This window comes from Theobroma cacao, chromosome 9, assembly GCF_053813885.1.
Source record: "Theobroma cacao isolate CCN51 chromosome 9, ASM5381388v1, whole genome shotgun sequence".
NCBI classification, from domain to species: domain Eukaryota; kingdom Viridiplantae; phylum Streptophyta; class Magnoliopsida; order Malvales; family Malvaceae; genus Theobroma; species Theobroma cacao.
The window spans coordinates 41,355,059-41,380,693 of NC_142647.1; the positions used below are offsets into that span (position 1 = coordinate 41,355,059).

At 30.7% G+C, this 25,635-nt stretch overlaps 2 protein-coding genes across 3 annotated transcripts; both read right to left on the reverse strand.

Annotated features, from left to right (window-relative positions):
- Positions 1-6,663: 6,663 nt before the first annotated feature.
- On the reverse strand, positions 6,664-7,911 carry LOC18589866 (protein ATAF2-like). The gene is made up of 3 exons (XM_018126885.2): positions 7,596-7,911; positions 7,241-7,521; positions 6,664-7,152 (listed from the first exon to the last, which is right to left on the reverse strand). The coding sequence occupies exons 1-3, from the start codon at positions 7,909-7,911 to the stop codon at positions 6,664-6,666; spliced, it is 1,086 nt and encodes a 361-aa protein (XP_017982374.2).
- A 1,831-nt stretch (positions 7,912-9,742) lies between these two features.
- Positions 9,743-15,778, reverse strand: LOC18589867 (NAD(P)-binding Rossmann-fold superfamily protein). 2 transcript variants are annotated; one of them, XM_088809847.1, is made up of 6 exons: positions 15,559-15,778; positions 14,251-14,420; positions 13,130-13,321; positions 11,814-11,976; positions 10,474-10,660; positions 9,743-10,101 (listed from the first exon to the last, which is right to left on the reverse strand). In XM_088809847.1, the coding sequence occupies exons 1-6, from the start codon at positions 15,677-15,679 to the stop codon at positions 10,068-10,070; spliced, it is 867 nt and encodes a 288-aa protein (XP_088665973.1). In that variant the 5' UTR covers positions 15,680-15,778; the 3' UTR covers positions 9,743-10,067. The 2 variants fall into 2 exon arrangements, with proteins under 2 accessions (XP_088665973.1, XP_007015091.3); XM_007015029.3 differs by having other exon boundaries at positions 9,743-10,138; positions 15,559-15,769.
- Between the last annotated feature and the right edge of the window lie 9,857 nt (positions 15,779-25,635).

Genomic DNA, 25,635 nt, shown 5'->3' on the forward strand with positions numbered 1-25,635 from the left:
ACCTTCCGCTGCAAGGACGATAGGGAAAATGGTGGAAGACACTAGTAGGGTTAGAGAATTCATCCTCTCGAATGGTGAAGGGGATTTTAATCGTCTGGTTAATTTGCTACCAATAGAAGAATTCAATCTTTTTACCGAAACCCTCCTTCTTACATCCATTTTAGAACCGGATAAGCCCTTCTGAATACCTTCCTCTTCAGGTTTATTTACGGTATCTTCGACATATGTCTCCCCAAGAGGGATTGGCAGATGTGATCGATCATAATAGTATTAGTTTATGGAATATAGCTAGGAAATGGAATGGTCCAGAAAGAATCCGTACGTTTCTCTTTCTTTGCCTACATGAAAAGCTACTTACAAACAAAGAACGGGTTCGAAGACATATTGCCCATGGTCCTGTTTGCTCATTCTCTCGATTGGATGCAGAGTCAACATTGCATGTGTTACGAGATTGTTCCTCAGTTACTTCACTCTGGGCCAGACGCCTACCACAGAATCTTCAAGGTACATTCTTCGAATCTCCTTTGTTAGATTGGCTACCTTTAAATTTGAATACTACCAAAATTCTGATAAATAATATACCATGGAATATTTTATTTGGAGTTACTTGTTGGTTTATACGGAACTGGAGGAACTCTTTCATCTTTGAAGAAAGGTGGGTTCCAATAGAAGGTTATCTGAATCTAATGCATAGTTGGCAATAGACATGCATGCAGCCTGTTCAGCTAACGTACTGAATAATAGTTCAGTTTCTTTGGCTAGTGAAGAGCGATTAATTGGATGGCAGATTCCCAATCCGAACTGGAACGCTCTTAATGCTGACGGTGCATTCCGGACTTCATTAGATAAGGCAATTACTAGAGGGATAATTCGAGATGCTCATGGTAATTGGAAAGGTGGCTTCTCCCTCAAACTTGAAAATGTACGGCATACAGGGCAGAATTATGGGGTGTCTATAAAGGCTTGTTGCTAGCGCGGGACTTGGGATTTAGAAAGGTTGATTTGCAAATTGACAATAAAATAGTTGTCCAAGCCATCAAGTCTACGTTGTCATATCCCTACTCTAATTCAGATTTGCTCCCAGCTATTCATCATCTTCTACAACGTCACTGGTCAGTAGTCCTAGGACATGTTTATAGGGAAGGGAATGGAGCTACAGATTTCATGGTTAATGATGGTTTTTCAATTGAGGAGAAATTTGTAACCTACACTAGCCCTCCTAGGAATGTTAAAGATTTGTTATTTCATGATGTATTGGGACTTTGCATACCTCGTATTATAACTTATAAGAATATAATAAAAGTTTTTTCCTTAAAAAAAATAAAATGAGATAGAGAGTATAAATTATGATCAAGATAAAAGTTTAGCCTTGGAGGAGAGGGAATAAGAGAGAATAATATGCAAAAGAAAAAGCTTGGTAAAATTGAATATTGATCTTCAAATAAAAATAAGCAAAGGCATATAGATGGATTCAAATTAAGTTATAAGAAAGAATAATATATAATGCCAAATACGTTCATAATAAACTCCTAATTGAATATAGGCCTACAATTAAAATTAAATTACATTAATATGTACATAATGTTTAATTAATTCCTCTTATTATTTTCAAGAACAATTTAAATTAAATTAAACATTTTAATTTATATATTCAATTTTTTGAATAAGTGAAGTTATTTAAAACATTCCATTCTTTTTAAATTGAAGTTTGAGCTGACCAATAAGAATTTTTTTAAGTTATATTCTCGATGAATTAAAATCCTCAAGTACAAAGTTTTATATTATATACAATATTAAAATCCTCAAGTAAAAATTTTTCATAAATTTCTTACTAAATTCTGACATTTTGAAAATATAATTTTATTGAAAGACAAAAACTCAAAACATCAGCGCATCATAAAAATTTCTCCTTTTCCTTTAGTGCATATATTAATCAAATTCTTCAGGTATTATTTTCAAAACCTCCCAATAACATTTTTGGTCAAACAAATTCAACTTTGAATATTATTTTTAATAAAATTATAAATTCATAAAATTTTTTTATATAAGATTTCTAAATTTTTAATTTCAAACTTTTAAAATATGTTTTGAGATTTTAAATTTATATAATATTTTTAAAAATAATAGTCAAAATTGAATTTATTTGACCATAAAAGTCAATAAGGGACAAATAAAATGAGATAGGGAGAGTATAAATTATAAGTTTAGTTTTGGAGGAGAGGGAATAAGGTTAGGGTAAGGTGAACTTTTGCATAAAATTATATACAGTAAAAATTTGCATTAAATTTAAATATTTCAAATAATGTAATTGTTAAAAAAAATTATTAATTTCTTTTACAAAATATTGCATACATCAAATATGGAATCAAAGTTACACGCAATTATCAAAAAATTAAAAGAGTGATAGAAAATAAAAGAAAGATTTATGTTTATAACTGATATGTGAGCATAACATATTTAATAAGACCTTTCTTTAATTGTATTTTTTTTATCAACATAAATAGTAATTATATGACATAATAATTAATGTCAACATACTTATTTGGTTAATTGAGAATAAAATTAATAATTTATTTCAAAACTAAAAATATTTATATGTAAGAATGGCTATATATGTTATGCAACAAAATAATGCAACAACTATAAAACTTTGCTACATACATTAAAATTTATTTGTTTTTTTTTTTATGTATTTGTTCAAAATAAAAAGGAGGTAGGTGTCGTAACGTGCGGGTCCGAGAACTTGACCCCTAGACATAGTGAAAAAACAAGTTAGGAGTCACCACCAATCATCTTTTCTAAGTGCGATTGGTCACCTAGTAACTTAGTTCTAATCGACGAAATCCTAAATTAATTTTAGATCCGTTAAAAGAACGAGAACTGATCTATGATTTTTAAAGATGGGTTCGTGAGTGTGGTTACGCACGGAGAAGGATCAACATCTCTGTTGCGCCCGTTCCACGAACGATATCATTTAATCCTATGTTATCTTATTGTAGCCTACCATTGATTTTATTCCTATATTTCCTTAATCCTTGTTTATTAGCTAATTTTTTATTATATTAGCAGATCGAATCTTTTATTCGATTTCATAGATGCACATGATGCAGTCGTAAAATGATGTCATGATTTATTCAATTTTAAATAATGAGAGCAATAATCTTTTATTAAAAAATCATTTGTAAACCATCCCAACGCTTTGGTGAAGTCTCGAAGTTTTCCTCACCTAGGGATATCCCTAAAAGAACTCGTCTGTACGAGCTCTTCGAGGAAATCCCATCATCGAAATTCTCGGCCCATTAATAAAATAAACGTAGCATACTATGATAGGATAAAATGATGATATCTACATGAATGCATTAATTAATTTAGTTGATTCGTAATTCATGCAACTATATGTTTAATGGTTTAGGACGATCGATTACCTTATTTATATATTCATTATTATTATCTTTTTTATTATTTTTTAATTATTATTTTTTTATTATATACATTTTTTGCTTTCTATCTAAATCTATATCTTTTAATTAACATTATGGATTAATATCTTTTACTTAACTATATAATTTATCAAATGAACAATTAATTAATTTTAATGATTAAATTTTTTTTAGTTAGTGATGTTTGTTTAAACTAATTAACTAACTATATTAGTTTAAGTCTAAATGTAATATTATGTAAATTTATTTTTCTAATATTAACAAAATGATTATCTGAGTTAATGCATATTAGAGTTTAGAGTTCGGATTTATCCTGACGTTTCGGTGAAAATTCATCTCGAACTCCGCTCTTAAGAAATTCACCTGAAAAAAATAACTTTTTGTCCCTTTTAGATAGAATTCTATCGTCGGATCACTCAAAATAATCATTTCATTTTTTTATAATTTTTATATTTATAATCATGTATTTGTTTATTTATTTATTATATATATTCCTACCTTAACTAAATATATCCTCACAAGATATTTTGTTTATAGATTTACTTTTTATTTATGTATACTCTATTTAGCAAAAATCATCCTATTTATAATTATTTTCAACTTTCAATATTTCTCAACTCAATATTGGGCCAGTCAATATATCCATGTAAACAATAAGGGAAAGGATTTTCCCTTGTTTGGGCTTGGACAGTAACCCAAAATAATTGATTTGTTTGGAAGCACCCAAGCCCGTGTCCTCATCCCACCGTGCTTCCCAAAACACTCCAATTTGGAGCTCCGGTAGCAGCCTCTCCCAGGTACTCAAGAACGACGTCGTTTAGAGGCCCTCCGAAGCTGATTTTTTATTTTCTTTTTTCTCTTCTTTCGCTTTCCCTTCTGCCGCTAACCTTTTTTTCTCTAACTCTTTTTCTCTGCTCTTTCACCAGCTCTGTTTCCTCACTCAAAACCTCCCTCCTTTGCCTTTCTAACCAACCGGCGGTAACCCCCTTTTTCCTCTCCTACCGACGACGCACCCAAGCCCAAAAACTCTCCCTATCCGACGCCCAAATCTTCCTCCCTCTTTCCCTTCGACCGACGTCGCACAACTCTCTCTCTCTTTCTCCTTTAAACCGACGACGCACAACCCAAAATCGAGCCTCCCCTTTTTTGTCGCCGGTTGTCCCAAAAAAAAGACCTCTCCCTCCTTTGATTTGCCGGCCACCCAAGCCAAAAATCCCTCCCTAAAATCAATGTTTACCCTCCAAAAAAAAAAAACCAAATTAAAAAAAACCTTGCTTCACTCATTTTTCAATGGCATATTTTTTTATTTTTTTTCTTATTTTTTTATTTTTTTTTTATTTTTCTCTTGTGGCTAGGTAGAGGTTTGCTAGAAAACTAGGGATTTCTCTTTATTTTGTTACTTATTTTCTCTGGTTTTTTGGTTTTGAAAAGATTGGGTTTTTTGAGTTGTTTCTTGTCCTTCCAAGATCCCCTTTGAACCAGAGTTTTAAGGTTCTTATAGAACCCAATTGTCCAAGGCAATCATGCTCTTCTCAGCTGAATTCTGGGTTACCTTCAAGTCAAAAACAAATCCACCGGAAATAACTCCAAATCTCAACTGCCTGAGGAGCATTCAATGCTCTGTATTTTGTTGACAATGGAGGCCAAGCGTGCTTCCAGCTTTTTTTTTTTTAATTTTGGTTTAATGTATTTATTTTATTTTATTTTATTTATTAAGAAGGGTGTCTCCAGTCGGAAATAATATGTAAAAGAAAAGCATAGCAAAGGTGAATATTTATATTCAAATAAAGATAAGCATACACATAGATGGATTCAAATTAAGTTACATGAAACAATAATATATAAGACCAAATACGTTCAGAATAAACTCCTAATTGGATCTAGGTCTACACCTAAAATTAAATTAAATTAATATTTAGATAATGTAATTAATTTCTCTTATTATTTTCACGAACAATTTATATTTAATTAAACATTTTAATTTATATTTGTAATTTTTTGAATAAATGAAGTTAATCAAAACATTCTATTTTTGTTTAAATTGAAGTTTGAGCAGACCAATAAGAATTTCTTTCAGTTATATTCTCAAGGAAATAAAATCCTCATATATAAAGTTTTATGTTATATACAATATAATATAGAACTTTTTCATAAATTTCTTACTAAACTTTGACATTTGGAAACCATAATTTTCTTGAAAGACAAGAATTCAAAAGTTTTATATTATATTCAATATGATATAGAACTTTTCTATTAACCTTTTGAAAACATAATTTTATTGAAAGACAAAAACTCAAAACTTCTTCCTATTCTTTCGTGCATATATTAATTAAATTCTTCGCATATTATTTTTAAAACTTCCAGTAACATTTTTTAGTTAAACAAATTCAACTTTGACCATTATTTTAATAAAATTATAAATTTATAAAATTTTTTAAAATAAAATTTGTAAGTTTTGAATTTCAAATTTTTAAACATACTTTTTGAGATTTTAATTTTATATAATGTTTTGAAAAATAACATCAAAATTGAATTTATTTAACCACAAAAGTAAATAAGCAATTTTATATAATGTTTTGAAAAAAAAGGATCAAAATTGAATTCATTTGACCATAAAAATAAATAAGGGGCAAATAAAATGAGATAAAGAGTATAAATTACGATGTGGGAATGAGGGTAGGGTAAGCTGGATAAAATTATATGCACTAAAAAAATACACTAAATTTAAATATTTCAGATAATGAAAAAGTAAAAGAAAAATTAGAAATTTCTTTTACAAAATATTACGTAAATCAAATGTGGATAAGAATAAGCAGATATTAAAAAATTTAAATAATAATAAAAAAATTTAAAAAGTCATAAGAAATAAAAAAAGGTTATATGTGTATAATTAATTTGTGAGCACAACATATTTAATAATCGACCTTATAATAGTTAATTTCAACATACTTTTAAAAACTATAATGTAACAATAATGATAAATATGATATAATATGTAAAAGAAAAGCTTGACAAAAATGAATATTACTATTCAAATAAAGATAAAGAACATAAATGCATTAAAATTACGTTACCTGAAACAATAATATATAATACCAAATACGTTCAAACTCACCAGAAGCCTTCAAACTTGCCTCGCCTACACCTAAAATGGAGCTTCTATGTTAGCTAATTCACTAAATCCTAAGCTAACAATTTTTGTAATGTGAAATATAAACATCAATCAACCTGTGCCATCGGTTTTTGAATTGGCTGAAGAATAATTTGAAGCATCAACTGAAAAATTATTATCTAAATTTATCAATGGTTCAACACAACTAACACCATAAAGCTCTAACTGTGAAGCAAAATCAAGATTGACAACACTCCAAATGTCATCTTGACCTCCTTTGTCGATGGGGTATTTCATTGAAAGAGACCTAAGAGATTGCGAATCAACAATCTTTGAGTGAGCCCCATAACTGAGTGTCAATGTTGGAAACTGATCGCTTACAGGCTGAAGATTGTTGTAAGATCCATCAGAGAGAGATTGATGCAAAAAACTGGAATAATCCATCGAATCAACACCGCCATTATAATCAAAATCCATGTTCATTAACTCGTTTGTATCTTCATTGTCAATCAATGGAGATTGATTTTCTTCTTTGGATCGTGTTCTACTAATTGATTTATCAACTTTTTTGTAAATCCTACATAAAACCCAATCATCCAGCTGCAATAAATAAAATAAAGCTTATTAATCAGTAAGCTATCAAATAAGTAAAACCCAAATTACCATTAAAATTTTTTTAAAAATTTACCCTCATTTCATTGTAAACCCTTTTGCATGGAGGTGGATCATTGACTCTATATTCATGCATGATCCAATTAGTCTTGTCACCTTTTGGAGGTTTTCCTTTGTAAAAGACCAATGCCTTTCTAAATCCAACGGTATGACCTTTATATATGACTTGCCTGTCAGCACCCGTAGCCTTCCAATATCCATCACCAGCAGCACGATTAGGCCGTGTTCCGTTTCGATATTTCTTGTCTCTAGGAGTGAAAAAGTACCATTCCTTTTCTCCATATTGCTTATATTTTTCTATTAAACCAACAAAATTCCTCATTAAGACCAGAGAATAAAAAAATGAATAAAAAAATTTAATTTCACAATACCTGCAAGGGTCTCAGGATTATGGTGGTACAAGTTAACTTCCACGATCCTGTTGTGAGGCAAGCGCTCATTCTTGACTTTTTTCTTCAAGTAATGAAGAACAAGCTCTTCATCAAGAGGACAGAATCGATACCCTGGAGGAAATGAATCAAGGTATTCATCACCACCGCCATCACCATTCTCCTCACTGTCTTTGATTGAGTCCTCTTTCTTTAGCACCTCGACTGTAGAAGCATCACTGGAGGATTCATTGAGGGGCCGCAGTTGTTTTCTAACTAGAGATTGAAGTGTCGGCTTGGGTTTCTCATCAGTTTCCATAGTCAGTACTCTGCTAATAAATGAGGACTCTTCTTCAAAAGACAAGAGGTTGGAAAATTTCTTTCAATGAGAAGTTAATTGGATGGAGAATTCTAAGTAGAATCAAACATATAAATGATTAACAAATAAGAGTTTGTTTAATTATTTCAAAATGAAATATCTTTGTTTGTTTTAAAAGATTTTCAAAGCATATCAAATCATATCATTATCGTACTAAAAAGATTTAAAATCAAAACTTTTTATTTTTTATTAAATTTAAAATCTTAAATCATAATCTTAATTGAGATTTTTTTTCCCTTATCTTAAAAGCCTATCACTTCCCACAAAATATATATCTCAATCTATCTTTTTCTTTAAATATCTTTATAGTTAATTTAAGAATTTTATTTTTTAAAATTTAAAATTTATTGTTATTATCAACTTAACTTATTTAGATAATTCTTTAAAAAAAAGCATAATTCAAATTAGTTATATATATATATATATATATATATATATATATATATATATATATATAATTTTCTTCTTTCCCATTTTATTGAGCTATATAATCCTCTTCTCTTCCGATTTCAAACATATTTGATATATTATGAATAAAATGAATGAAATTACTTTCCAAAAAATAAAATGAATTTCACTATTTCACTTAATTAATATCATCCACCTCCGAAATAATAGTTTATCATCCACCTCCGAAATAATAGTTGATAGGAAGGCAGTCTTATAGACATTGAAGCAGAAATTTAGGATGAAGCTGTGAAGCTTGAATAAGGCTTTCAACAAGATTCTCTAATTTTGCGATATGGACTCTAGAAGGAGTTGTGATGTGTTTTGTGGAAGGATCGCATAAATACGTAGGTATTTACTTTTTCTAGTCATAATTGATACATATAAAATTCTTTTCAAGATTACAATATAAATACGTAAGTGTTTACTTTTTTTGGTCATAATTGATACATATAAAATCCTTTTCAAGATTGGGGTTTTATGGTGGATATAGCACAATAGTTTTTATAAGTTTTTTTGTTATTATATTATATATGTGTGTCAATAAAATTAATTTATCTTCATAGTTATAAAACTTAAAAAAAAATTCGTTAAAAAAAAATTGTGTGAACAAGAAAGGATTGTTTATTCAGTGGCGACACCTTGTACTCCTTTTATACTTTTTAAATGTTTTGTGGTTCAAATATGTGTCATTATCCCTTTTCATACATAAATAACAAGTGTTTACCAATTATAAATAACAAGTGTGCACCAAATATGAATAACAAGTGTCTGTTATATAGCACCAATACACTATTTAATGAGTTAAAAAAAGTACTCTAGAATACTCATTTTGTATCTTTTTTGAAAAAAATTGAAAATACATACTTTAGTAAAATATATGAATATGTTAATTTTATATATATTTAAGTACAATAATTTTCACATTTGAAATATTTAAGTTGTTTCATCATTCTCTTATTGGTCATCGTTTTTGTTGTACAAAAAAAAAAACAAAAATGATTTCATAGTTTTTAGAATGGTAAAGGCCTACTTGACCTCGGAAAAGAAATCCATATGGTTTATTAAATTACAATTCTGCCAATGCAAATATCACTAAGTTATTAGAATTTTATATCCGTATTTATATATGTTCTTTCCTTTTTTTTAAAAAAAAAAAAAAAGCTTTTCTTGATTTCTGTTCATTACGAGAACTTTTTGGCACATAAAAGAAAGCGCGAGAATTGGAGGTTAGACCTGGACGCTTTTAAAATCCTTCTAAAAAGATTAACAACAGCTAATTAAGTTAAACTTGGATTGGATTATAACATTATTAATAAAGTAATGAAGAAAATTGACATTTATTATTTTAATTTGGAAAGAGATTCCAACTTTTGGCTGTGTTTTTTGGAGCAAAGATATATGCATTAACACTGAACCAAAAACATATTTTGAGATGGGGAATGAATTTGAGTCAAAACATCTCCACTCTCAAGTAAAATGACAAATAGAAAATAAGAGGCCATAAGTTCCAAAACCAGAAACAGCCAAGCGACAGCTTGCTAACGCCACCTTTTATTCATCACCTGGAGGACTTTAAAAATTGACAAAGCCCTTTTCCTTCAAGCTTTCAACTGTTTCCTTTAGGCTCACATCCAAAGGAATAAAGTCTATACCCAAACATTTTGCTTTTTCCTTTGACACCTGATATGTTGGCACGTAAGGCTTGTCATCTGCACATCTGCCAATATTTATGAAAAGGACACTCTTTAAGTATATACAGCATGCAACAATGACCTGTGACATATTTTCTTCCTATGACTGGATTTGATTAGTTAAAGTACAATCGGGTTTTAAAGTCACACCCCTTAAACTATACTGTAACAATGGTAGTGATATAGGCAAAGAAATGCATGCAGAAGCATATAATAAAAGATGGTGTAACATGATAACCTTTTGGCTTAAAACAAAGGGAAGTAACAAATTGACTCCATATAGACAGAAAAGCACAAAGCAAACTAGTCATCCGATGGTAGTGATGTAGTATGCTTTAAAATTTACAAGTCAAAAACTTACTTTTCCGGGAGTTGGAAAGAAGGATACAGCTCTTGTAAGACCTTCACAATTTCTGAGTAATGTGCAACTCTCTCGACTAAACAATATCTTCCACTAGCTGACGGAATCTCAAATGCCTGGATATGCGCATTTGCAACATCTTTAACATTAACCCAACCAAATGTTGCATTGGGAAAAGTCTGTGCTCCTGCAGAAAAACCAGAGGATGAAATAGAGAAAAATAATTCTAACAGGTGTAATTTAGCTGAACAAAATCCTTAAAAATTAATGCATCGTTTGTCCACAACTAAAATTTTTGCAAACCAGTAATGCGATGAGTTGCCTTTCACAGATGTCACCGAGAAGAAAATGATTGCTCCCCACATGTTGCCTTTCACTCAAGGACTCCAAAGCTTGATTGTTCTCTTATAGAAATGAGAAACCAGCTTCTACCCCCCCAAAATTTCCCTTTTTCTTTATCACATATATAAAGCAACATATAAAATTAGCAAGTAGATTGAGGCAGAGCCATCTTTCACTCAATAATGGGCCACAAGCTGCTGAAAACTTATTAATGTGTTGTACAAAAACCAGAAATGAATACCTTCAATGTTCTATTCATGTGACACTCCAGCTAGCTATAATCTCTAAGATCTGTTTTGATTGCATTTAAATACCGTCCAGCTAGAATCTCTAACTATGAACTTCCCTGTTCTCACAAATATGTCAATCTTAATTGCCTTAAATCCTCCAAGTATTTTCAAAAAATAAACTACAAAGAAAAGGAAAATCACTCTAGCATTGTCTATTCTTTTCAGAAGGCATGCAAGAGTAGCAATTATGTTGAAACAAGCAATAACCATATTAAAAGATTAGAAGTTAAAATGATTATAATAACAAAAGTTACTGGATGAAAGATATTCTCATTTTTGTTTCTGGGATACTACGGCCTTACTTATACAGGAATTTCAGGCATGAGGAGTTAAAAAGGGCCCTTTAATTAAGTATTTTCCAGAGAAACAACAAAGGCAGATGCTTAAAAGATATCTTGATTTGTATATAGCAGTAGCACTAGGATTTCCTTATTTTTGACTTTTTCATTTCCCCTCAGTAAATCAAGGCATTTACAGAGAAGGCAACAGGAAAGACCAGCAAAAAGAAGCAGCAATGGTACGGAAGGTAGCAATTATTCCTATAAAGAGACAGGCTGACACGTGTATCTTCCGAAGATCATCAAAGAGAGCTGTCATTGTAATTTTTATACTTTCTCAATCACTGGGGTAGAGACTATTTACCACCAAATATGATGCAAATGGCAATGTTTAAATTGAGAATGCACATGGTACGCTGGCAAAATTTACCTTTGATTAAGCTTAAAACTGCTGCAGCACTTGTGTTAAGTGTTGGCTGTAAAAGAGGACCGATCACCATTGCAGGATTTATGGCAACCATGTCAATGCCCTTCTCTTTTGCAAATTTCCAGGCAGCATCCTCAGCCATGGTTTTTGAGACTACATACCAAAGCTGAATAAAAAATTTAATTAATTAAAAAGAGTATACTTCAGCATAAATATCCCCTTATACATATAATATAAACTGAAAAAATCCATAGTGATGCACTAAATATCAGGGTTGTAGCATGAACAAATTGCATAGTGCACAAGCATAGAAATTGAAAGCAAATTATAGCATGACAACAACTAGCAAGATGAAATCTTAAACTTAGCTTGCAAGATGATGCATTGAAGCAAAAAACTTAATGAGTAAAGAAAATGCATAGAGAGCCTATATAGCATGTGCACATAAAAGTGGGAACATAAGTAAGCCTTTCTCCCATCATGCTGCACAAAATGATAAAATATGTTCAGAAGAATTTTCACAACTTGTTAGAGCAATGTCTGCAGGCTGAATCCTAAAATATGGAATATGGTGATAAACAGAACCAACTTCTAACAGAGAAGTGGTCTGTACTAAGTGAAAAAGGGTCAAAGTTTCCACTCACAATCCAGCCAAGCTACAATTCCTCAAAACTACAGCAGTTCCTATGAGAGAATATGTCTCTTGCAATTTATATCCTAATCTCCAGATGCTCGGAGACCAGAATGATAACTCAGAGGATTAGATTGGCAGGCTGGACCAATTTATCATTTCAAATTCAAACATCTATGACTAGAAATTTATAGAAATTATGGGATTGGCACCCATTCTGCGTTAACAAAACAAGCATTGATAGGCTTCAGAGTCGATCAGCTAGCTCAAGTTCACATTTGATACAAACTGGAACTATCATCAAGCACTGATAAAATAGTCAGAAAACAACTGAGAATAAATTTCGTCTCAGGACTTTAAAGCATCAAGATATTGGTTGGTAACATTGTTCCCTCCATCCAACTGTAACTATGACCATAACAATAAAAATAAACTGTGAGCGTTATCTGCATTTGCGATGATCTTATCCTTATTTGTTCAAACAACTAAACTATGGGTGTTTGTAGGCCTAACAATTTCACAATAATGAACAATGATATTTGCGCTAAAATACTTTCATTTAATTGAATCTCCACATACAATCTTCTTTTTTGTTGTTTAGTTTTCGATAATTATTGTATAACAGGTTGAAGTTCCATATAAAACACAACACTGATAGGCCATCAGATATGATAGCAAACATACACACCTTTAAGCCCTTACAGTAATCTGGATCAGTAAACCAAGTTTCATCAACCACAACATCTGGAGTTCGAGGTTTTCCATTGTATGCGACCGCAGCCATAGAAGATGTTAAGACCACTCGTTTGACGGAGGAGGTCTTAGCACATGAGTTCAGAACATTTAGGGTGCCCTTCACAGCAGGATCAAGTAATTCTGCCTGAAATGAGAAAGGAAGAATTAAAACCTTATTAATCATGTAGAGATATCAAAGTTACAGCTCAAAATAAGAAAAAACAGGTGGCTAGACTAGTGTTCAAAAAACAAATGACTACACTCATATTACAACATTACAAACTGAAATACTTGGAGGAGGTGACCACTCATCACTGACCACCATGGTTCGGCTAGTATGTATGATTGTACATCATAAATCTTATATCAAATACCTCTTAACCTTTAGAAGTATGGAGAATGTTTCCCTCCAATTACTCATCTACTATCCAAAGGCTAATGACTGAATGAGAAACATGTTAGCATACTTCTCTAGTTATAAGCAATGCAAAAGCACCAACTATGGTTCTTCTTTTTCACTAAGTATCTATGATTCAGATCCTGACTACTAATAAAAAAAAACAATTTTATAAGAACTTTAATCTGTCAAATGCTCTTCTAATGAATTTGTTTCGCTACTTAACATACAAAAACCTCATCAATAATAGAATTTGTCATTATCATTATCAAAATGGTATAAAAACACTTAAAATATCCAAAACAAAAAGGATCTGAACTGTTCAAAGAAAAGAAATTGACTGCTAGGTAGTGGTGTTCATTCCCCACAAATGTGAGCCTCAAGAATAAAACTGAAGAACTGATAAGAGCTCATATATGATTGATAAATCTCTTAGCATTATCCAACTTCATTTTGTTAACATTTGAAACTAAAAAACCTAGAATGTGTATAATGAACAGCTTAGTAAATGGATGATGTTATACAAAAATAGCATGCAATTTGAGGATTTTTGTTTTTCTTTTTTTATGAAACAATACTTAACAAAAATTATGACCATCACTGTGTAGTTTTTGAATATAAAATATTATATACATCCAAAACACAGGGGTTATCTAGATGAAGAAATCAAGACCAACCTGTGGATCTGTGACATCATGATAAAAGGGAGAAGCTGTGTGAAAAACGCCTTCACAACCTTCAACAACAGCATCATAGGAACCTTCTTCCAATAGGGTTGCTTTAAACAACTTCAGCCTGTCCTCAGCACCTTCAAGTGCAAGTAAGTGTTGTGTCTTTCTTGGCTCATCTATTGAGAAACAATAACTAAATACAATTATGAAATAGTTTGGGAAACAGCTAGGTAACACTTATAAGGACAAAATAGAGAAAATTACTCCATCATTATGCACCTACTATAACACTGCAATGCCAAAAACAAGAGCTTATCTCCTTCTAAATAGTAAATGGCTGAATAGTTGCAAATTAATGGCATTATAATCTCTCTAAATTCTAAACTTAGTTTGAAATATAAATTTTTTTTATTAGGCTTTGCTTGGTAGGGGAGAATAGTTGGAAGATGGAAAGGGCTAGGTGGAAGAAAAAGGAAAGAGAAATGATCTTTCATCATAGTTGTTAGGATAGAAAAGTGAGAGGAAAGAAAATAGTGGTGATTACAATTTTCTATCGACACTAATAAAATCAATCCCTCAAATTAGGAAAAAAAAAAAAAAAAAGAAGGGGAGGTGCATTATGTAAATGTTACAAATTTACAATGCTACTTTCTTTCAGAAATTGTCATTATATCTCTGTTTGAAAATGGTATATATGATGGTAAAATAATGTAATTTTCATTCTCTTTCTTTAGCCTTCCAATTCTATCAAGCAATGGATGAAAAGAACATTTTCAATATTCTTTCCAACATACTACCTAGCCAAAAAAAAAAAAAAAAAAAGAACAATTCTTCCTTTCACTTTATGCCTTTCCAGCATCTCACATTTCCATCTTTCTAATGGAGAAAATTCTAAAACTTTCAGCACCAGAGAAATGTATTAAAAATGAAAATATTAGACTCGTATGTTCATGATAAGAAATAACATGAAATTTCAATCACCTCAAATCTAGTAGAAACCTGAGTATCTAATGTACTGTCTCCAACAATCCTACCCTCATTAAAAGATGCAATCAGAGCATAGAAAAAATGGGTATTTTCTTGTTTTGCATGCACAAGTCCAAATCACAAAAAAAAAAAAAAAAGAAAAAACCAAGAAAGACGATAAAAACATAGCAAACTAAATAGAACAAAGCAAATCAGTTACTAACAAAATAAAATGGAAAAAAGAACAAAAATAGATGCAAACCCCAGAAAGACACGAACAGACGATGACGATGCAAGGATCATGGAAACAAGAAAAAAAGAATGAAAAAAAAAAAAACAAAAACTGACTTGGGTCACGAACAGAGGCTTTGACAGTGTAACCACGGAGGAGAAGAAGCTTAACAAGGCATGACGCAATGTAACCAGAGGCTCCAGTTACACACACGGTTTTTCCTACCCCGATGCTCATATTTCTTATCTTTTTTTGTTTGGTTTTGCACTCTTTGTGGCTGGGAATTTCAGCTTCTTTTTTTCTTTTTTTCTGTGTTTGCTTTCTTTGACAGTTACGTTTGCGCTATATTTAACAAGGAACCTCGTTGCTTAGCCCGTTTATTACTGCAATAGGCCAATCCCAATGGCCACAATTTTCTTCAAGGCCTTTTTTTTTTTTTGTTTCTTTATTTAAGAGCTTCAAACAATTAAATATGAAAAATTTATCTTATATACGTTAAGCATTGAGTTTTTAAACTCCATCACATGCCTATTAGTATATAATATAATAATTTATATTAAATATTAAGTAAAACGTATTATGATATTCAAATTATATATTTTTTCTATAGATATGCATATATAAAAGAAATCTCAATATCATAGAACAGTTTTTTAGCTAATAATTATTTTATTGAACGAAATTGACAAATTCTAGAAAACACAATAAGCAAAATTATACAAAAAATAAATGAAAGGAAGAGAAAGGCTTCTATTAAGTGATCTTATATGATCGAAAATTTAACACCATACATAATTTTACAGATTACGTCATTTTGAAACAATAACATATTTTTTTTAATAAAATAAATTCGTAAATACCCAAAACAGCATGTACGGACCAAATGAAGAAGGAAATGTTGCCAATGTTAATATTGAGTTCCATTTTCACCAAAAAATAGAAAAGAAAATGTAAGAATATAGTTACTAAAATCGGACTGGGCCGATGATCAAACTTATTATACTAACCTATCATGGTCTGTCCAGTTTTTATATTGGACCGAATAAGCAAAAGATCGGATCAAATTTGGTCAAACTTATGGTTTTTGTTTTGGATTAAATCGGTACTTTTCATATGTTTAAACCGGTTTTGAGACGATTTCATTCATCTTAAAAAAAACTTATATTTAATTAAAGTTATTGAAATTTCATTAATAGGATTTAAATTTTGATAACAAGGAAGACATCGGCCTTTATAACCATCAAGCCATCTTTAAAATATTTTAATTTAAATATATAATTACATATTATATAAACATATTTCAATAAAAAATAAACATATGATTCAACTATTTGATCAACTATTAAACAATTGGTCGATAACACAATACCTTCTCTAAATTGCTTTTTGATTTGATTTTGATATCTATATATAATATTTTTACGGGTAAACTTCGTTTACACACATTGTAATTTTAACTTTTCTCACATGATGCATTATGATTTTTGTTTTCTCAATTAGTAATATGTGAATAATTTCCATTCTTATAAAGAGTTAAATTGTAAATTTTATCTTGTAAAAAAACTAAAATACCTTCAATTGATAGTTAAAAATACTGAAATCCTACGGATAGAAGCGTTATGTCTTATATGTATTCATAGCCTTATTCTAAAGTCTTATTCCCTTTCCTTTGATTGGCATCTATAAAGATAAGAAAAAAAAAATCCATTGGCATTAGCTAAGTTTGAGTGAAATTACCCTTGTTCCTTGCAAAATACCTTCTGTCCCTCCTAAAAATGTAAAACAATTCTTTCCAAGGCCTATAAGACTAATTATTATACTTTGATTTGTGGGAAAACTACCTCCCCAAGATGGAACTACAATATGCCATATGGAGCATTGTTATGAATACAAGAAAACAAAAACTATAATTTGCCATATGGAGATTGGGTGATTCACCTCATTGTTATGAATAATTAATTTGGTACTTAACAAAAGAAAGTTGTGCCACCAATAGCTATGTATGAAAATTTTGATGAGATTTGTTGAGTTGAGGGGTAATTATTAGGCAGGTGAAGAATAGGATTAAGTCTTCACCACCCTCAAAAGAGACAAAAGGTAAAGGTGAGTAGGTCTGGCCATTAGGCTAAAGTAATCAGAAAAGTGATTACCATCAAATGTTAATTATATTTCTTTAGACACAATCATCACAAATATGTTGATTAATTAGTGGTTGACTATGGGTGGGCATATTTTGATAATAACTTTTGATTTGGTACATGATCAATTATTAGTGAACTTAACAATAACTTAAAATTGTCACAACCAACATTTATTGTTATTAATACCAAAAATTGACTTTAATGGTGGGTATAAATTACGCAACACCACTCCATTTAGCTATAAGTTTAAATGGAACATCTCAACATTTGATATTGACAACAAAATTGTGTTTAATTTCAAAATTAAAACATCTCAATACTTGATTCAATGGTGAGTATATGTTTTTCCTTATTCAAAGAGTTAAATGCAAATCTTCCGTTTTCAATATATAAAAAAGATCAGAATTAAAGTCAACATAGAGTGTTGTGTGCAAGTGTTGCAAATTCGTTTGGCCAGAAGCGACTTAGGCTACTTGACCTAATTGTTATTATCCTTCCTTGAGAGCATTAATTAAGATTTAATGTTCAATTCTCTTCTGCTCTTTTCAAATACACCAAAAACCAAACCGTTCAGATATATAAAAATTAAATAAGCCCTACTTTGAAAAAATCACCAATATTCAAGCTGCTTCCTCATTATTAGTTTTGAATTTTATTTAAGTGAATCTAATTGTACACATATAATGATTGAGTCAAAAAATACATAAAAAGTTTTAAATAATTAATAACACTAAGAGTGTGTTTGATTTGTAGGAAGGAATAAAATAGGAATGGAATAATCATTCCGTAAGAATAAAATAAAAAATGAATAAGTATTATATAATTTCATTCATTAGAATAGAATAGAACAAAAATTACTATTATGAATTATTCTAATATTTGGTTGGTAGGAATAGTTTTAGGAATAATTAAAAAATAAGTTATAAATGACAAAAATATTATTTATTGTAATGTTTAATTTTTAAATTAAAATATTTATAATTAAAACATTAATTTTATTATTTTATTCTGTATTTTTAAATATTAAAATATAAAAAATTTTATAATTAAAATTTTAAATTAATTTTAAAGTTTAAAATATCAACTTTTGTAATGTATAATTAAAACTTAAACCTTTTTACTTTAAATTTATTTTAATTTAGTGAGAGAAGGAGAGAGGTAGTTGGTAAAGAGAGAAAGAAATTGTAAAAAATAAATAAAATATAAATTATATAGTATGATAATTCTTCAAATTAGTGAAAGACATTTTTGTCCATTAATATTTTTACTCTGTTCCTTGCCTCTTGGAATAGCCAATATCAGAGACCTTGGCATTAGCTATTCCCTCAGACCTTGACATTAGCTATTTCCTCATCTCTTTGGCCAATGGTCATTCCTTCCAACCAAATAAAGTGTTAAAAAGAATGATTAAAAATAAGGAAGAATGGCTATTTCATTCTCCCAACCAACCATGCTAACCATCCCCCAACCAAACATGTTATATTTAAGTCAAAATTAAGTAAACATGAGAATTACAACAAAAAGTTGGTTGCAAATATTATATCATTTGGCATTACATTTGTAATAAAAAAATTGATAATAGTTGGAATTAAAACATAGTTCTAAGCATAAAGCTAGTTTTCAAACAAGAAGTAGCTCCAATCCTAATTCCAAACGAGATCTAAGAAAGCGATAATAGACTTCATTTATTCGTTTCAAAAGGAAAAACAAAAAAAAAAGATGCATTTCACATTGTGAATCAACCCACATGTAAATGTCATAGAAATACTCATCGTTTTCATTGACCCGGCAGATGACCACACATCCACATACATTGCGGCACTTTTAATTTAGGCATGTGTTTATAAGGGCTCATGGGATGCCCACTTTATTCCTCTTCGTTTTAAGGGGATAGTGAAAAGCAGTACGTCACACGTGTCATTTTCGGTAATCACACCCTGCTAAATGTTAAACATTGTGGATCAGCCTGCACCGACATTTTGCTTGTTGTGGTCAATAGTTTTTATTTCATTTTAGTTGTTAAAGTATACAATAAACGATGAATGCTACCGTTGGATCATAAAGGTTTCCAATGTTTGATTAAGAGACAACTTGATATGCTTTCATCGGCTGCTTATATCATTCATGTGTATTCAACACTCTTTAAAAAAAAATCATCGATCAATTAGCAGAAATATCAGGAGGAATAAGCTCAATCCCAAGCCTTCTTCACAGAATGGCAGAATAAGAATACTTGATACTTTATTATATAGAGTTATTTTGATATATTTTGAGAGCTTAAGTAGCTAAATTTTTGAGATTTTAGGTTTAGATTTAGCATTTTAGATGTTTTTTTAATTTAAGTTTGATTACATGTTGAATAGTTAATTTAAGTTATTTTAGTTAAGTTTTATGTTATTTTATTTTAAATTACTTTAAGGGTAGTTATTGCTGGTTTCTTTTATTGCTTTTATAAGAAATTTGATGAAAAAAGCTCATTTGATGAAAATTCGTGCAAGTATGGTGATGATTTCATTTATATATGTTGTGGTGTTTTGACCATATCTCTCTCTACAGAACTCCAAATGAAGTGTTTCTTAGACCACTAGAACACTAAGAAAAAGGGCTACAACTTTTATGTTTACAACTTTTCCCAGTTCTAATTGGATTTTGGTCAAAATATTTGTCTAAATCGAAGCACTGCAGTAGTATGCATAGACTAAATATGATGCCGTATTTGGAGCATATCTTTCAATCCAAAAGTCCAATTGATATGATTTTTTATCCATTGGAAAGTTAAGAGATAGAGCTAAAACTTTTATATTTTTCACTTTACCCAGTTCAGAGCAGATTAGGGTGAAAATCATGTTTGAATTTGATAAAGAGCTGTAGCACTGGGAGAACAAGGCTGCAGCGCTAGTGAAAGGAAGTTCACCATGCATTTTCCTAAGAGATTAGCGCTGCAGCACTGAACAATTTTTCAAAAATAAAAAATTGATGAAATTTTGAAAATTAGGTTATTTGGAGCTTATTTAAGGGACCTTTTAAAGAGATTTTAAAGAAGAGACAGCAAGTAACTATTCTTGAGATTTGGAGCCAAGAACAAAGCAAGAAAACAAGAGAATTGGAGGGAGACTCAAGATCACAAAGCTCTAGCTATTGGTTTTCTCTCTTTACTTTTGTGTTTTTCATATTTTCTTTAACTTAGATTAATGGCTAATTTTCTTTGGATGAAGTTTTTATTAGATATTATGAGCTAAATTTATTTTTCTAGGATTGCAATCGAATTCACATGTAATCTAAATTTTCAATCTCTTTCTTACTTATCTTTAATGGGATTTGAATTGTTTATTCCAATTTGTTCTTAATGCTTTTAATTGCTCGATCACCAATTAAATTGATTTAAGAGCCTAAACAAACTTGGGAAAGGGAATTTAGTGTAGACTAAAATTAGGATAGCATATGATCATATTAATTGATTTGCATATAAGATAGGGATATACCTATAGGCCATATGTAGCCAGATTATAGCCTAAACTTAATTAGTCTGTTTTAATTTCAATTCACATAGAGATATAGCATTATGATTAAAATAGATATTTTTATAAGATGAGTTGAGAGATCTTTATAAATAATTGAGGACTTTAGGTTAGCAATTCAACTCATTAAAATAAGTTAAGGTAGAGAGTTAAGTTTTAAATTGAGTGTGAAGGATATTGTAATCCTGAGTGTGTTTGATTTGATTTTTACTCAAGTTATTATTACTTTTATTTTTCTTTTTAGTTTAAATTTTGGTTAATTTTAGTTAATTAATTAATTTTGATTGTTTGGATAAGATTAAATTGTTTTAATTTTAGTACTTAGTAAAATTTTAGATCAATTATTTGTGGGATCGATACTTTGCTTGCTTATATACTATCTATTCGATACGTATACTTGTGTAGTAAAATTTTAACTAACAAGTTTTTAACACCATTGTCGGGAAATTGTTTCTAGAATTTTTACTAATATTAATACCAAGCACTTTAGTCTTACTTCAAATTCTATTTTTCTTGTTTTAATATTAGTTTTTGTTTGCTCGCAAATATCTTTGGTCACTATATGCAAAAAAGAAACAACTTGAATCTTATTCCTTTTGATCTTGAGATAGAAAGAACTTTCAGAAGACGTCGAAGGGAGAATTTGCAAGTTGCAACTTTAAATCAGACAATGGCTGAGGATAACAACAACAATGGCAACAATGCCATTAATTTGGTTCTTGAAAAAAATATAGCACTGTGAGATTATGCTTTTCCTCTTTTGCAAAGCATTAGAAAACCTTCCATCCATGCAAATAATTTTGAAATTAAACTAGCTTACATTCAGATGATTCAATCTTCAGTCCAATTTGGTGGGTTACCTAATGATGATCTTAATTCTCATTTGGTGAATTTCCTAGAAATTTGTGAAACCTTCAAATACAATGGAGTAACTGAAGATGTTATTAGATTGAGACTGTTTCCGTTATCTTTGAGGGATAAAGCAAAAAGCTGGCTCAATTCACTACCCATGGGCCTATTACTGCATGGGATGATTTGGCTCAAAAGTTTCTAGCAAAATTCTTTTCGCCTGCTAAGACTACAAAGATGAGGAATGCTATCACCTCATTCACACAATTTGATGGTGAATCCTTGTATGAAGCTTAAGAGAGATTCAAAGAACTATTGAGAAGATGTCCAAATTGGTTGCAAGTTTAGACATTCTATAATGGGCTGGTTGGGTTAATAAAAACCACAATTGATGCTGCTGTTGGTGGGAATTAATGAGTAAGAATATTGCATATGCTTTTAATATGTTGGAAGAAATGGCCTAAATTAATTAAAAATGGCATTCAGAAAGGTTAGGTCTAAGAAAAGCTATTGGAGCCTATGAAATTGATGCACTTAGCACCTTAACTGCTCAAGTGGCTGCACTGTCCAAGAAGTTTGACACACTAAGAGTTCATGTAGTTCAAAATTCTTTGTAGTCTGTGAGATCTGTGGAGATGGCCATTCGAATGATCAATGTCCATACAATTCTGAATCAGTCCAATTTGTAGGGAACTTTAATAAACAACAAAATACTCCACACTCCAATACTTATAATCTTGGTTGGAGAAACCACCCCAACTTTGCATGGAGCAACAATGTAAGGCCTTCAAATCTAAAACCTATCATGCCTCCTGGTTTTCAACAACAAGTTAAACCACCAATTCCTGAACAAAAGTCCCAAGTAGAAGAACTTCTCTTGCAATATATATCAAAGACTGATGCTATAATTCAAAGCCAAGGAGTTTCCTTGAGAAATCTTGAGACCCAAATGCAACAGCCTGTAAATTCCATCAACAGTAGACCCCAAGGTACCTTATCAAGTGACACACAAGTCTATCCCAAAAGTAAGGAACATTGTAATGCAATTACCCTTAGGAGTGGAAAACAAGTTACAAGGGTGAGTGAAAAATCAATTGAATCTTCAAATGAGCATGTAAATGATAACAAGGTAATTGTTGAGAAAGAAGTTGAAGTGGAAAAGACAGATAATGGGCAAGTTAAAAATCAAGCGAAGTCTCAAGCTAATTATCCTCCACCACCATTCCCACAAAGGTTGCAAAAGCAAAAACTTGATAAACAGTTTGAGAAATTTCTCAATGTCTTCAAGAAGCTCCACATCAATATTCCTTTTGCTGAAGCTTTGGAAAACATACCAAACTATGTTAAATTCTTCAAAGACATCTTAACCAAGAAGAGAAAACTGGAAGATTTTGAAATAGTGGCACTTATTGAGGAGTGTAGCACAATAATTCAAAACAAGCTTCCATTAAAACTTAAGGATCCATGGAGTTTTTCTATCCTTTGTACTATTGGTAGATTTAAATTTACTAAAGCTTTGTGTGATTTGGGTGCAGGTGTTTCAATCATGCCTTTGTCAATTGCTGAGAAACTTGACTTAAAAAGATACAACCTACTACAGTTTCTTTGCAATTAGCAGATAGAACAATTACGTACCTTGTTGGGATTATTGAGGATGTATTGGTTAAAGTTGGGTCTCTCTACATTTCGATTGATTTCATTGTGCTTGAGATGGAAGAGGATGTGGAAATTCCTTTAATCTTGGGATGACCATTCTTGGCTACCGCAAGTGCAATCATTGATATGAAAGAAGACAAGATAACTTTTAAAGTTGGAGAGAAGGTGGTTGAGTTTAATATTTTCAATGCAAATAAACGTCTTAGCTCTACAAATTGCTGCTATAGCATGGAGTTAAGTGATGAACGCAAAGATGAACTTATTTCTCCACCTACAAGTGAGCAAGCACCAATCTTTGAGTTTAAGCCACCACCTCCGCCCGTTAGACCCAAGTAGTCGCCAAAAGAGCATCCTTCACCACCATTTAATTGTCTTTTCAAGATTGGACATCAAGTAATGATTCTTTCTCGATCATACTTTAAGCTTTTTTCATGGAAATGCAAAAAAAGATGGTGGGGTCCTTTCAAAGTAGTAAAGACTTATCCTTGTGGCATAATTGAGATTGATAGTGAGGATATGAGCACATTTATGGTTAATGGGCTAAGCCTTAGGGCATATTTCGATGATGAAAAACTGTAAAATGGGGTGCTATAGTCAAGCTAGTGACTATAAAGAAGCGCTTCTTAGGAGGCAACCCAAGTTATATCCTTTTTCAGTTTAGTAGTTATTTTTGTTAGTTTTGCTTTTCTATTTAAATAGGTAGTTCTAACCTTTTCCTAGCTTATTTGTTGAGTCTGCAGGTTTGGAAAGCATGAAGATAAGGAGGACGAAAATTAAACCTTTCAATGCACTGTCACCATTGATATGGGAGTTTCTATCCCTTATTCTTTTTATCTTTTCACATTATGGACAATGAGTAATTTAAGTTTAGGACTGGGTTTTATTGTTATTAGCTTTCATTTTATTTTACGTTAATTATTATCGTTAAATTTTTTATTTTTATGCATGTGCATTTGCATTTGAAGTAGAGTTAATTGTGCCCATTTTGTTTAATTTACCTATTCAATGATGAGAACTTAGTTAATTCTTATTTTGATTCTTTGAAACAAGAGAATATTGTTTGAGTGATATGTAAATTCTTATGCTAAGCTTCGTTGTTAGGATGCAATTTATATATTTGAGCACTATATCTTTTGCTTAGATTCATTGTACGAATTTAGAGAAGGTTTATGTACTTGTGAATTTTTGAATTATGTATTAAGTTCTAAAATTTGTTTGATTCTCTCTCAAGGTGAAATTTTAGTCTACACTTAGTTAAGTAGATGATTTAGACAATTTTTGGACCGATTAAGCCTTAAGTAGCCTTCCTTTACATAATTTATCCATAGTTTTCCCCTTTAAGCCTAATGACAGCTTTTCATTATTTGAACACTTAATTTTTTACCTAGACCCTTATCTTAATATTTCCAACAATTCTTGCATCCTTTATTCCTAAGTGTATTGGTCAATTTAAGAAGTGTTATGAGCTAAATAGTGAAAAAGGTAAAAAAAAATTAAAAATGACGAAAAGTTTAAAAATATGATTGTATTCATCTCACTGCCCAATAAAAGAAATAAGTTTTGGGGTGTCCAATTGAGAAAAAAGAAAAAGGGAAAGAGCGAATAAAGTTTTGAACAAAAGAAAAAGGTTGATGAAAAAAAGGGTATATTAGGTGAAGGAAAATAAAGCTCTTAATAGGTCCTAGATTGATTATGTGCTTAGGGTGCTTTAAGCTATACATTATCCCATATCTCACCTTGACCCTAGCCATACATTACAAGCTAATTAAGTCCTATTGATCCTTAATTTAGTGTTAGTTTACATTGGTGCAGAAAGAGATGAAAAGTAATCTTATGGAATTTAATTACTCTTTTGAATTTTACATGAATATAAACTTATCCGGATTGTACAGTATTCTAGGTGAAAAGATTGCACACACACATACGAAAATTCACTTAACGATAAGCTTGCATTTGAATTGAAACATGAACTTGAATAATATCTGTGTGTTCCCTAGAGTTATGAATATAGAGTAACTTTTGAGGATAT

What these genes read in the sequence shown, in the direction of transcription:
- LOC18589867 (XM_007015029.3), bottom strand. Translation starts at nt 15,679, where the DNA reads ATGAGCATCGGGGTAGGAAAAACCGTGTGTGTAACTGGAGCCTCTGGT. An exon ending in AGTTTTAAGCTTAATCAAAG is followed by an intron (nt 10,661 to 11,813) that starts GTAAATTTTGCC and finishes GTTTTTCTGCAG; the next exon opens with GAGCACAGACTTTTCCCAAT. An exon ending in TCTTTCCAACTCCCGGAAAA is followed by an intron (nt 10,139 to 10,473) that starts GTAAGTTTTTGA and finishes AAATATTGGCAG; the next exon opens with ATGTGCAGATGACAAGCCTT.
- LOC18589866 (XM_018126885.2), bottom strand. Translation starts at nt 7,911, where the DNA reads ATGGAAACTGATGAGAAACCCAAGCCGACACTTCAATCTCTAGTTAGA. An exon ending in TAATCCTGAGACCCTTGCAG is followed by an intron (nt 7,522 to 7,595) that starts GTATTGTGAAAT and finishes TTGGTTTAATAG; the next exon opens with AAAAATATAAGCAATATGGA. An exon ending in GGGTTTACAATGAAATGAGG is followed by an intron (nt 7,153 to 7,240) that starts GTAAATTTTTAA and finishes TATTTATTGCAG; the next exon opens with CTGGATGATTGGGTTTTATG.